Genomic DNA, 13,234 nt, shown 5'->3' on the forward strand with positions numbered 1-13,234 from the left:
TATGTTGCCATAAAGGCATAGTATAGTATGTCAAAAAAAGTAATAAAAGTCGTAGTATAGTGTGTCTAAAAAGTCAAAATATAGTCTGTAAAAAAAAGTCATAGTAAATTAGGTTGAAGAAGTCATAGCATAGAATGCATTGTGTCGAAAAAGTAAAAAAAGTTACTTAATAAGTCATTGAATACGATGTTAAATAAAGTCATAGCATGGAATGTTGAGAAAAGTCACAAAAAAGGCATGGTATTGGATGTTGAAAAAAAGCCATAGAGTAGTATGTTGAATAAAATCATAGTCAAGTATAATATTTGGAAAAAAGTCATGGTATAATATAACATAAAAAGTTATAAAAAAGTCGTAGTATAGTATGTCGAAAAAAGTCATAAAATGGTCCGTTGAAAAAGTCATTGTATCATTGTATAATTTGTCGTAAAAAAGTCATAGTATAGTCTGTCGAAAAACTCAGAAAGAAGTAATACTATAGTATGTCGAAAACTCATATAGATAATATAACAATTAGATTTTTTTTTATTAAAAAGTCATAAAACAATGTGTAAATTAAAAGGTTATAAAAAGTGATGGTATAATAGGCAAAATAAAGCCTAAAAAAGTCTCAGTATAGTGTTTCGAAAAAATGAATTGTGTAGAATGAAAAAAGTAATAGTATAGTATGTAAAAAAAAAACTCATATAAAAGTCATAGTACAGCATTTAAAAAAATGCATCAAGAGTCATACAACAGTTTGAAAATAGAATCAAAAGGTATATAAATTCATAGTATAGCATGTTGGAAAAAAAAGAAAAGTCACTGTAAAGCATACCATAAAAAGTGAATGTTGTTTTTAACAATCACTGTATAGTAAGCAAAAAAAGTCATACAAAGTAATTAAGAGTTTGTAGATAGAATTCATTAAAAAAGTAATTCAGTCAATCAGACTTTTGTGAAATATCCGGTAACTTTTAAGAAACTGGATTTTACATTTACTTCAACGAATCTGAACACTCGTTTGTGTTTACTGAGTATTCAGGTAGGAGTTATAAAAGGATATAAAAAGGGCCACAAGATGGTGTAGTTATTAAGGTAGCTGATCTGTGAGCTCAGTGATCTGCACTCCGATATTCAGTCAAATGCAAAGCACACTCTGGTTGGAACAAGGAAATAAGAACTAAGATTGACTTCTGAATACAATGCATGAATTACTCCTGTTTTAATGCAATCAGACAACAAAGAGATCAGCTTTAAAGCTTTCCCTTTACTTTCCCCTCAGATTTCCTCAGTCGAGGTCGATGAACTTTCACTTGAGAAAGTATGAAAACATGCTTAACTACAGCTTCTTTATCGCATTTCTTTAAAAAAAAAAGAAAATTGTGCAAGATCCTCAGTTGCTGTTTCATATCATGGACATTATGGCCATGTGAAAGTGTTACCTATAGCCACATTGTTTGGCCGACAAAAGTTAATTGGACAGTAGAGAACGCAGATAGAGATAAATGCCTTTTAGGCCAATAAAGACAACTTCAGCTTTCTCGGACAACTTATCTAAATCAATCATGTTCTTTCCTTCCCTATGGTATATACAGCATAATAGCATTTACTCTTAAGACTTGTTTTTCTGTCATGGGATAATTAGTTTGTTAGTTAGACTTTGTGATCATAGAGATCTTAACAGTAGCAAGATTTTAGATTCAAGAGAATCACAGTTTAGCTGTGGGCTCTAACGAGGTTACATCAACAAATTGGAAGCACTTAGTAGCACAAATATATCCAAGAAATTGGCAGAACTGAAGGAACAGCATAATGTCATCTCATTTTAATACTTGCTTGAATGGTAACAACCAAACTAAATTATGTTAATGAATGTTAAAGATTTGTACATTAAAGTAACAAGTAAAACAAAGTCCAGATTTAGATCGAATGGAAAACCCTAGCACGTCCTGGGTTTATTTGCTTTCTAGGCGGGCTTGGAAGGCAACGCTGAATGATCCACAGTGTAGCCCCCCATACTACTTCAACTGAATATTTGTGAATCTAAATGTGTCTTTCTGCTCTTTTTTCACGTGTCGGAACAAAACATAACAACCTCAAACACAAGAAAAAAAACAAAAGACTGATTGACATCTTTTTTTAATCAAATTCTTCTCATCTCAATAGCGACTTTGGTTTTCTAAATACTTTGATGCAGCAAGTGTCATCTATTATAGCAATAGATGTCAAACCTTCGGAATAAGCTACATTTAGCAAATATTCCCACTATATTCATTGCTAAGTGCATTACCTTTTTTACTAGCTTAAGTCACTTAGGTGCACATGTCAAATTATACAAAAACTTCAGGTTTCTCATATTTTACATCAACAAATAAAGAGGGGTAGGACAGGGACCATTCTTACAGAAGTTGTTGATCCATCAGAAAAACTGTACAATATCACAAAATCAACAATGTGTGGTTAGAAAATAAAATATCAGATGACGTCAATTTAGTAATAAACATGAAAGAATGTGGACTTAAATGGGAATGTCAAGGGCAATATGGTTATATGTAAAAGTTCTCATGGCATTCCTATAGAAGGTTTATATTGAATGGGCTGAAGTAGACAAAAAGGAATACCAGATAAATCTTTAAAACATATTTCCATATTTAAACAAGAGGTGGCTTGAGATCTAAGATTCAAATTGAGAATATGAGATCAATTCAACAGGGAGATGAAAAAAATATACTAAAAAGCACAATTCAAACTTAACAAAAAAATGGTTTAAAAAAACAATAATTACAAAAATGTTTAACAAACAAACAAATAAACATATTCCTTGTCTGTTTTGATTATGTCTTTAAACGTGAAATGAAATGGAAGAGGAGCAGACATTGACATGTTTTGTACATTTCATATGAACCACTGATATGAACCAACATTTTGGGTTCACTGCCTACACGCGGTCCCACGTTCGTACTGTGAGACAGACGTGTGTGTGTGTGCAGCATGTGCTGTGTGTTCGTGTGTGTATTGAATACCGTAGAAAGGGATAAACAGAGTGACACACGGAGGTTACCGAGTTCTGCGCCGGGCACATGTGTTTGCCCTGCGTGTGGCCACAAAGCCGTGTTTGCAGAAGCACTTGTATGAGCCGGCGGTGTTCACACAGCGAGCGTTCTTGCATGGACTGACACGAGCTCCTGGCTCTGCACACTCATCAATGTCTGAAAGATAAACATTATCAATGAATATAAGCTGTTAAAAAGGAGATCAACAGTGCTGAATACAAGGTTACTAAATACAGATATTGGTCTCTGTATATGCCTTTTTTGGCAACTGTACATTCCTAACAAAATAATTCATTTGTTTTTAGATAGTTTAAAAGGTTTTTGGAGAATGTATTTTTGTAAGACTAGCAAGTGCAAACCTATACAGCGGGTGCGTGAGTGGTCCAGCCTGAAGCCTGTGTTACATTCACACATGGTGCCCAGATAGGAGCGGACACAGCGGCCATTTGCACAGCTGCACTCGTCTGAATCCTCCTCTGAACTGTCACCTTTTATAGACAAACAGGCAGAGGTGGGAAGAAAAAAAAGAAGGGTTAGTTGGTGGCAAAAAGATGAGTGTGTCTGACATATGACTGGAAAAATGACAGCGATAGTGTATAGTTTTACCTGGGTTGTAGTTGGCAAAGGCTGCCAGGAAATCCTGCTCCCCATCAGACTCCGTCTCCAGATGCATCTCACACAGACGACTGAACATTTCTGAACACAGGAATTTAAAAGTCTTTTTAGCTCAGAATAAGGATAAAACAGAAGTCGGAAGTCAAAGCTCTGGTCTTCAGTTTGCTCACCTGAGTTTCTAGGTGGACAGGTGTTACACTCGGGCCCCCAGCCACGGCCGTAATGACAGCAGCACTCTGAGTAGGTCACCACCATGCCGTTCCTGGGCTCGCTGCAGATCAAGCCTTCGTCAACTTGCAGGAAACACACATCCTTGTGGGCTGCAGTGCGATCTGGGAAAAAAAGAAAGAAAAAAACGTTAATTGTAGTTTAACAACAACATTTACATAAAAGTTATTTGCATTACCGTTGCAGTACATACTTTAATTACAGGAAGCCACATTCAGCCAGTCTCTGAGCACTAATTATAATATTTGGTTTTCTAAGTAAAACAGTGTTGTAAAATTCAGTGGAAGATTTTAGCAACACATAAAAATTGTGATGCATATAAATTTGTAACTCTAAAGACTAAATATCACTTAGGGTGTTTTCAGCATGTGAAAAGCAAGAATTAAGCCTCAAAACATATGCAGTATTTGGCTTAAAGGAAAATCAGTTCACAGTGTTTGTGACAATTTACTTATAGATGATGGATGTTCATCAAATGGTAAAATATCAAGTTGCACAAAATGTAGGCATCCATTTTTTCAGATAGCTATGTCATACAGTATATGTCTTATGTCTGACTACAGCAACTAAACCTAGTATACATTGTTTGCACAGTATAGTACACTCGTCATGGCACATGTAAGCTAATACGTTTTAATAGATTAAATTATTTGTTCATACTTGCAACTATTAAAAACTACAGACAAATGCTAAAGTTACCAAACTCATTTGAAAAAAACAATGTCATATCTACAAACAACACTGAACACAAGCACTTATCAGTGATTGTAAGATTAATGGCTGTGTGATTAAGTGGCTGCATGTGTTGCATTGATAATGAAGATATACCGACAGTTAACTCTTATTAAATAAACAGTTAAAACATTGAGCAAACAGCTAATTGTTACAGCTCTTTGTTTATGGTTCAGTATGTTTCCACGTCTTCTGTAATTGTGAAGATAGAGTATAATAGTGTTCAAAGTAATTTCCTGGTCTGCTGGTTACAATGTGTCACACTTAAACAGTCCTGTAGAGTTTATTGCAGATGTTAAAGCAGCCATATTAAAGACATTCATAACTCTTTGAAAAAGGGAATAGAAAACATCACAGTACTCGGAATCACATATTTCACATGCAAAACTATCACTAGTGAGCTCAGGCCTTTCACCAATAAATGAGCAGTTTTCAAATGCTGACTCGGTCTTCACTTTACCAGAACAAATCATTCTTATCATCTAAAACAGCACAGACACTTATTGTTTTTGGAATAATAGACATGCAGAGAAAATGCTAAAAGTAATCACTTTGATATATATATATTTAATAACTACACAAAGTGGAAGTTTCCCAAAGAATGGGAAACTAAAAAGCCAGTACAGGCCAAATTGGGAGGAATTGCAAAGAGCAACATGAGTGGCAGATGACGAGGTAAGCCAAAACTCATTTTGATCGGTCATGCTCAGGTGAGCCGATGCTGATTTTACCCACCGTCATAGACGCACTCATTCAGCGCTGCACTGAAGGTGAGGGGAGGGTCGCAAAAACAGTGAAAGGAGCCGGGCGTGTTCTCACACCTCCCATTCTTACAGTACGAGGGGTCCTGGCACTCATTCACATCTGCAAAGGGCACCACAGACACTGGTTACAGTATGAACATCTGCTTGGGGCCAGCTCTTAGTCTGTAGGTGGTGGACACAATAATTAAAAAAACTCGCTACATCATGAAATTCAGTACAATAATCCTGCAATAGATACTCCGTTTGTGACGTTTACTGCACAACGTTCAGGTTTTCCCAAGACTTTCTACTTTCATCTTTAACAGGTCACAGTGAGTTAAATAAACTCGGACACAATCTCAACAGAAACTTAACATTTTAAGATGCAGCGTTCATTGCAGTGATATTGTATTGGTTTAGATAACAATTTACAGCGGGTACGGTTATTGTGTCCAACCCCTGTATGTCCTTTTTTACCTTCTGTTTAAGTTTCTACCATTACAGTTGCATGCAATTTCTTATGACAAAAACTGATCTTCGGTCATGCATAACACTGCAGTTGGTCTCTAATACACATGCAACCACACTGCGACATCTGCAAAAAGGCTGCAGGTAAAAACAGGAAGCTTGGTTCCAGCAACACTTCAACTGAGGATTTATTTATTTGCTAAGAAGATTGCAGGCGTTTTGCAGAGAAAATGAAAATGCCATGTGGGCCAGTGTGTTCTGGGATATGGATGTAGAAAGTTTCTAATTTTTACTTTGATCTTGGTATCTATACTTTCTTGAAGCTTGAATTAAACCAAATATGGTGTCACTAGACTGAAACCTGAAGAATGAGGGTCTAGTACGTATTTGGAAGGCATGTTCAAAATCTACTGGGTTTTCCAACACTGTTAAAATTCCACCTGTTCTAAATCTAGGCTGGTACCAGACAAGCCATATCATCAGTTGTCAAGTCCCTAAGACATGACAATTTGGAACAAGTGATTAGAATGTGTTCACATATAATGGTCAATCTTTCTAAAATGCACAGGTTAATGGCAAAAGCATGTGTCCAGGGAAATTGGTTTTAAGCTTATCAATTTCCATCCACTCATCCATTTCGGGTAATTTATTCATGTAATGGTCGTTGTGGTAACAGGGCAACCAGAGCCACCCGTACAAGAACTATCCTGGACTAACGGGTCAGATGAGGAATGTTAACCAACAGCTTTTCTATGTTTGTGTCTCTTTCATTTCAGTCATGTCTGAATACTAACAAAAGGAGGCTTTCCAGTTGCACACCTGTTGGAGTCCGGAGCCCACATGTTTGACATAACAGCAAGAATGCAAACACATCTCCCATTCTGGGTGTGGAGGGAACAAATGTTCGCCACATTTGCAGACAACACTTTCCTTAAAATACCTCTGGCAACATGGTTATAGCATGGCCATCTGATATGTATCCTTCATAGCCATTTAATACTCATTCCTCACTGAATTTTCTTCTGCAAGGGGGCAATTTAACAGTATGTTCCCAAACTCTGACCATGAGGAGGAAAAGGTGAATTTCAAGTTTAGGACAGAATTCTTCACCAATAACTGGGTCTACCTCGCCTGTCTGGTATCCGATGCAACTCAGTATTAGGTGGTGATCAGTTCAGATCTTCTTCATCAATTCCGCACTTGAGCATTGGCTTCAGGTTTTGTGGAATAAATACAACAACTAATCCCTTTGTTTCACAACATGATGTTTAGCCAGCAAGCAGCCAAAAAACCCTGATATGTAACTTAGAACAAAGTGTCCACTTCAGATATCCAGGGGTCATTTGTAGATGTAAATAAAGGTGGGTTTTTTTGGTTTGCAACTGATGTACAAGCATTTCAGGCAGCAATTACAAAGGGAACTATTCACTTTAGGTATATTAGATTATAGAATTTGTAAGCCTTGACAAAGCTGGAGCTACTCTGTGTGATATTCTAACACCACTATTTCATTTCAGCACCTTTATATGTTTATTATAGCTAAAACAAAAATGAGCACTGAGCGGCATTAACAAACAACACATTGCGTGATAGTCTACAGTCTAAATGTATTTCTATCATCACATGTACACAATGGATATATGATATGAATATATATGAATGGATATGCATACGTATCTTTGTTTATTTTGACCGTTCACTATCTGTAAATATAGTCCTTGATTTAAAATGCACGTTCTTAACTGGTTTACTTTAGACACCACAAGTTATTTTATAATTTTGGGTGGTTTAGCTCAGGATTGCTGTATAATGCTTCTTCTATCATCATTCTGCCATCGCTGTACTGCATTTACTTTCACGGTTGTTCCTCTCTAATGTAAGTGGTGTAAGTATGATCTCAAAAAACCTTATTCAGCCGCTTAAAACATGATGAAAACACTTCAAAAACACTAGAAAGCCTGATGACGATTCTCGCCTCTGGGTTAGTACAATGAAGCCTTCACCTTCTTTGTTAAACCTTGCACAGAAATCAGTTTTGTCTTACATATACTGCCTCCTACAAGCGCAGACAGCCAGCACTACGATTTTTATTTTTTGCTTTTTCCAGAATAAACTGCTGCTGCCCACCACGGCCTTTTTGCTCTTCATAACCCCGCCCCCCTCCTCCCAATAATACAGGGTCTGCACTCACCAGCCTGCTCTTCAGGAGTCACACAACTGTTACGGTCGGTGGCCAGGGTCCAGGGCAGAGAGCAGATGCAGTAGTACGACCCTGGAGCGTCCACACAGTGGCCGTTCTTACAGTTGGCTGGGTCCTCACACTCATTCACATCTGTAGAACAAAAAGGTTGACTCAGACCTCAAGCTAATTCCTACAATGGCAATATAAATGCATTATAAGTTGTCAGGGTCATTGGGAGATGACACTCTTTTACTCACCTGCTACTGTTGCGAGCACACACTTCTTCTTGTGGGAGTCCGGAGTCCAGGGCCGGTTACAGTTGCAGTAAAAGGACCCTTCGGTGTTGACGCAGCGACCATTAGTGCACAGAGACTCGTCGTGGCATTCGTTCACATCTGACGGAGAAAATGCATCCAAAAAGAGCAAAATGCATCTGTTATGAAGCATCCACAAAACTATGTTACTAAGGTTTTTTTAAAGTTTTTTTAGGTGCTATTTTACGGTGTGTATCGAAGCACTCACCAATGCACTCGAGAAGATTGCTGTCATAGTAGAAGCCCTGCTGACAGTAGCACTCGTAGCCCGGCTGCGTGTTCTCACAGCGACCCTTCTTACAGATTTCATCAGCAAACAAAGAACACTCGTCGATATCTGCAGACAAGAAAGGAAAAGTCTCTTCTCAGGAACAGACTGGTGGTCTTACCATAAAGTTGTTCAATGTAATGAGGACCGACAACTTGTTTGGACAAGTACAAAGGTATTAAACTCAGGTATATATATTTTTTTATTTTAACCCAGAATCTCGGTGTAAATGCAGGAATATTTTATCAAAGCGTGGGCCTGGTGTATGTTAATAATGTGACCCAAGTTGTGCAATATCTACCATGGTAGACAGGCAGGCTGTACAGGAGTCCTTCGTCATAGTAGAGGCCTTGCCCATTTGGACACAGGAAGTGGAACTCGGCTGGGTGGAGAGAACCAGGCAGAGTTCAATAAAGAGTAAGATATACAGTAGATGCAGAGTATGACATGATGTGCACCATTTGGTGGTAACCCATATGAATGCAGTATTATCTCAATCACTTTTTAATATTAAAATTAACTAAAATCATTATTTTCCCAAAAGATTCTAGTAACATATTAAACACACTGAGCTACAAACGCACAAATTACTTAATTAATTGAATCTAAGATTAGTTCTTATCAAAGTTTAGCAAAACCAGGAGATGCTTGCTTACCCAAATTATATCAAATAAATTTGCACAGTGTCAGGAACTAGTAAGTAACCGCTCTGTTCCGTTCTGCTCTGTTAGCCTAACATTACTCATAACGGTTTGGCAGAAAAACTCTATCATCTCTTCTGATGAGAAAGATTTGTTGGCCGAGTAAATGGAGTAACATGTAGAAAAGTAGAAGATAAAACGCAGACAGTAAGGAAAAAGATTTTCCCACAGTAAGGAAAAATGAGACTGCCTGTTGATCCAGTCGTACTGTGCTTAATTATAGCTTTGTTGCTGAACCAGTATCTTCAGCAGCAGCATCATAAAAACAGTTGATAGAGTCTGTCCCTTAACTTTCTTTGATGAACTTGATTATATCTCTTTAATCCATCTCAAAAAGGCAGTCATTCTAAAAGTTAATCCTCCTCATTTAGCTTAAATTTAATACTGGATACAATTTTAGATGCAACAGAATTTTCATTTGATCTAGGTTTATAGTTAAAACTTAATTGCCATATAAAGAGAAGTTTAAGTTGAATATTTCTTGATTTAAAGTTTGATGATGATTTAAAGGTAAACCATGACTTAATCATGTTTAAAGATGAATCCAGTTTAACCCAGTCTTTAATTGAACATGTTTTTCCTGCATTATGCACACAGCACTGTAAGGTAAATGTACCTGAGTGGGAGACAGGACAGGGATAGATCTCACAGTGATCTCCCCATCCCACTCCAATGGAGCAGCAGCACTCCTGCTTGGTGACGTTGGTGGCCAGGACGCTGTCGCAGAACACAGTGTCATCGAGGTTCAAGTAGCATTCCTTCTTCTCATCCTCCAGCACTCGAACTGCTGCAGGAGCAAACATGGTGAATGTTAGCAAACAGAGGTTTTGGTGTGCACATCCAGAGACTACACTGAACCTAAAATGGGCTTTCCAAGCTGGCCTTTCTTTTAATTTAAGTTAAGTTTGTGACTTAGTTTATATAGAATATAGGATTAGGTAATATATTACCAATAACTATAATTGTTTGGCTTTCAGGCCCACAGTTTGTTTTGAACTGATATGTTCTGGGTTTGGGACAGGCAGGGATCAAATGCTGAGGCCTGGTTTAAGCACTGGGATTAATGTAGCTAAACACTAAAGCAGAAGGAATCAGAGCAGGCTTACCCTTACAGCTGTGTTTGTCCTCTGAGAGGACATAACCACGGTTGCAGACACACACATACGAGCCTGGTCTGTTTTCACATGAGCCAAAGGGCTTGCAGAGACTTCTGTCTGCGGCACATTCGTCCATGTCTGAAGGGAAAAATCACACATTCTGCTGATTGCGTATTTGTTTAAATCTGAATTGCATACAAATAGGTTTAGTTACTTTTTTGAATAGCTTTGTTGTTTATCTCAGAGTAAAGTAAGAAAATATTTGGTCACTGATATATTTGTTCAGACATTTTAAATACAAATGCAGTGTCCAGAGCATGTAAACCTATGTTTACCCACAATGCAATGCATCGCCTTGTGTGTGATGTTTAAATTAAACCTGTCAGTGATGACACAGAATAGTGTTAATCCATAAATTAAAGATAAGGATAGAAAATACAGATACTGTAAATAACAAAAAGAGTTAATCTGCAATTTAGTTTACCATCTCCTGCATATGAGTTAGTTACTAGTTACTAGATACATAATGTACATCAGTCTGTTTTCTAATAAAGGTCTGACTATTAAGACTTGAAGAGACTGACCTTGGCATTGTCTGCCTCCGACCAGTTTGAAGCCACTCTGGCAATCACAGTGGTATGAGCCCATACTGTTGATGCAGCGGCCCCTCTGACAGTTTGATGGCCTCTCACACTCATTGATATCTGGAGGGAAGGAAACAAAAACAATGTTGGAATGTGAAGCATGTGGTGAGCCTGATGAATGAACCGGTCAAACTCAGGGAAACTTTATTTGGACAGTCCAGTGCTGATAAGTTATCAAAATGATTGCGTATCGTGAATTCCATGTGAACACTTTTAAAATACATTGTTTGTTGAATAATTCATGCCTTCACAGTGGCTGCCTTCCTGTGTGCGCTGGTATCCCGGGTAGCACCGGCACTGGAAGGAGCCTTCTGTGTTGATGCAGTGGCCGTTAGCACACAGCCTGACGTCCTCACACTCATCAATGTCTGTTTGGGAAAAGGAAATACATGTGAAACACGACTTTACACCTTTAGCACAAAACAGCCATTAAGTCATTCAACCGCATTAAAAGCAACTTGTTCTAATGTCATGTAAAGGTTAGGTAAGCATTACTCACCACTGCAACCTTTGCTGTCTGAAGACGGGAGGAAGCCCTCGTTGCACAGACAGCGGTAAGTACCAGGGAGGTTCTCACAGCGCCCGTTAGGACAGATGCCAGGCTTCTGACACTCATTAATGTCTAGAAACACGTGGGAGACATAAAAAAAAATGGTAAATTACAGTGATGAAATGACATGTTTGTGGCAATGTTTTTTATTTGCACTCTTGCTAAAATCAAATGCAGATAATTGACCTGTTCTGAAAGTTGGTTATAAAAAGGACTTAATACCCAGTACTTCACACTATTTCATTTATTCAATAATTTCCATGGAATTAGGGTTAGTTTAGTTGATACATAGTTTGATTAATACTGGTACAAATGTGTATTACATGATTGCAATTCTACTACTTTATGTCTGGTTCATACTTGGGGTGTGTAGTGCACATATAGTGGCCTAAGAAAAACTGCTTTGATACCTGGTTTATTTTAATCCAATAAAATAACAATATTCCAGAGTGTCTGAAAGCGTTGAAGAAATGGAGGACAGATATGCAAATAAGTAACATGTGATGTGTAATATTAATCATAACACTTTAAGGAATAGGGTTTTCCTTCTACAGTAGGTTGATCAAAGATGTCTCCCTGTAATTAAACACACTATTTACTTAAGTTATGCCAAATACTGACAACCTGACAGAATTATCGTGCTCTCTACTAATGAGCATATTTGGCTTCCTTGGGCATCTGCTGCTGAGTAAATGTAGGGGAATTTCTGGTCATTGTGATCCATTTTTCACAGTGATCACTATTTTGCAGTCAGACAACCAAAATGAAAGTGACAAAATTCCTTCACTAAAGGGGCAGGTCTACTTTTTCTTGAACTTTTAGCTTGGTAATAATGCCCTCAATTTGACAATGCCCTGCAAAAAAAAAAAAATCTGAAATAGAGATGCATTTTGCAGTACGGCAGGGTTCAACTCACCATAGCAGATGCTGCTGCGGGCCTCATGACCAGGCAAGCAAGGAACACACTCGTATGAGCCTGGTGTGTTCTCACATTGCTCATTGGGACAAGTGTCGGGGTTCAAACACTCATTTATATCTGGAATAATTGAGAAGAAGTGTCACATACCCACGTTTTGAAAAAGTATTCATCAACACAGACGCAGGCAGGTTATAGTGACAAACACATAATAAGTGTTTTGTCAGTTGAGAGCATTAATATACATTCTGTCATAATAATAAGTGTCTTTGTACCTTCACAGGCTGGGTGACGGTGTGACTTGCTCCTAAAGCCGCTGTGACATTCACATTTATAAGAGCCGGGCAGGTTTACACACTGGCCGCCGGCACCACAGATGTCCTGTTTAGAGCACTCGTCCACGTCTGCAAAACAGAAAAGATATAGCCAATGCAGGAGCTCATAACTTCTAGAAACAACAAACTTTATAACATGGAAATTACTAAACCTAACTTACCTACGCACTTGAGTCTCCCATACTGCACCATGTGTTTATAGCCCTGACGGCAAAGGCATTTGTAACCTCCTTCTATGTTGACGCAAATGCCTCTGCCGTGGCCGCACGGTTCTGAATCACATTCATTATTATCTGAACAATGGGAGAGAAAAACAATGATGACACATGATGAAAACAGTGTTGGACATTACTGGCAGACAACAGAGGATCATAGAGCTCAGAGGACACGCCGCTCTGATTCCAGA

At 38.1% G+C, this 13,234-nt stretch overlaps 1 protein-coding gene across 4 annotated transcripts in view; it reads right to left on the minus strand.

Annotated features, from left to right (window-relative positions):
- ltbp3 (latent transforming growth factor beta binding protein 3) overlaps positions 1–13,234 on the minus strand; it is a 35,988-nt gene that overhangs the window by 718 nt on the left and 22,036 nt on the right. For 2 of the 4 annotated variants that reach the window (XM_054625149.1, XM_054625147.1), the window contains exons 13-29: positions 12,990–13,121; positions 12,769–12,897; positions 12,494–12,613; positions 11,527–11,649; positions 11,273–11,395; positions 10,968–11,087; positions 10,393–10,521; positions 9,903–10,073; positions 8,887–8,967; positions 8,526–8,654; positions 8,261–8,398; positions 8,013–8,153; positions 5,346–5,474; positions 3,821–3,982; positions 3,642–3,731; positions 3,395–3,523; positions 3,006–3,191 (exon numbers count right to left, since the gene is read on the minus strand). In XM_054625149.1, coding sequence (XP_054481124.1) covers positions 3,040–3,191; positions 3,395–3,523; positions 3,642–3,731; positions 3,821–3,982; positions 5,346–5,474; positions 8,013–8,153; positions 8,261–8,398; positions 8,526–8,654; positions 8,887–8,967; positions 9,903–10,073; positions 10,393–10,521; positions 10,968–11,087; positions 11,273–11,395; positions 11,527–11,649; positions 12,494–12,613; positions 12,769–12,897; positions 12,990–13,121 — 2,198 coding nt within the window. In that variant the 3' untranslated portion in view covers positions 3,006–3,039. The remainder of the gene's footprint in view (positions 1–3,005; positions 3,192–3,394; positions 3,524–3,641; positions 3,732–3,820; positions 3,983–5,345; positions 5,475–8,012; positions 8,154–8,260; positions 8,399–8,525; positions 8,655–8,886; positions 8,968–9,902; positions 10,074–10,392; positions 10,522–10,967; positions 11,088–11,272; positions 11,396–11,526; positions 11,650–12,493; positions 12,614–12,768; positions 12,898–12,989; positions 13,122–13,234) is intronic. The other 2 variants (XM_054625146.1, XM_054625150.1) reach the window with 2 other exon arrangements.

The sequence above is a fragment of the Anoplopoma fimbria genome, chromosome 24 (assembly GCF_027596085.1).
Source record: "Anoplopoma fimbria isolate UVic2021 breed Golden Eagle Sablefish chromosome 24, Afim_UVic_2022, whole genome shotgun sequence".
Lineage (NCBI taxonomy): Eukaryota > Metazoa > Chordata > Actinopteri > Perciformes > Anoplopomatidae > Anoplopoma > Anoplopoma fimbria.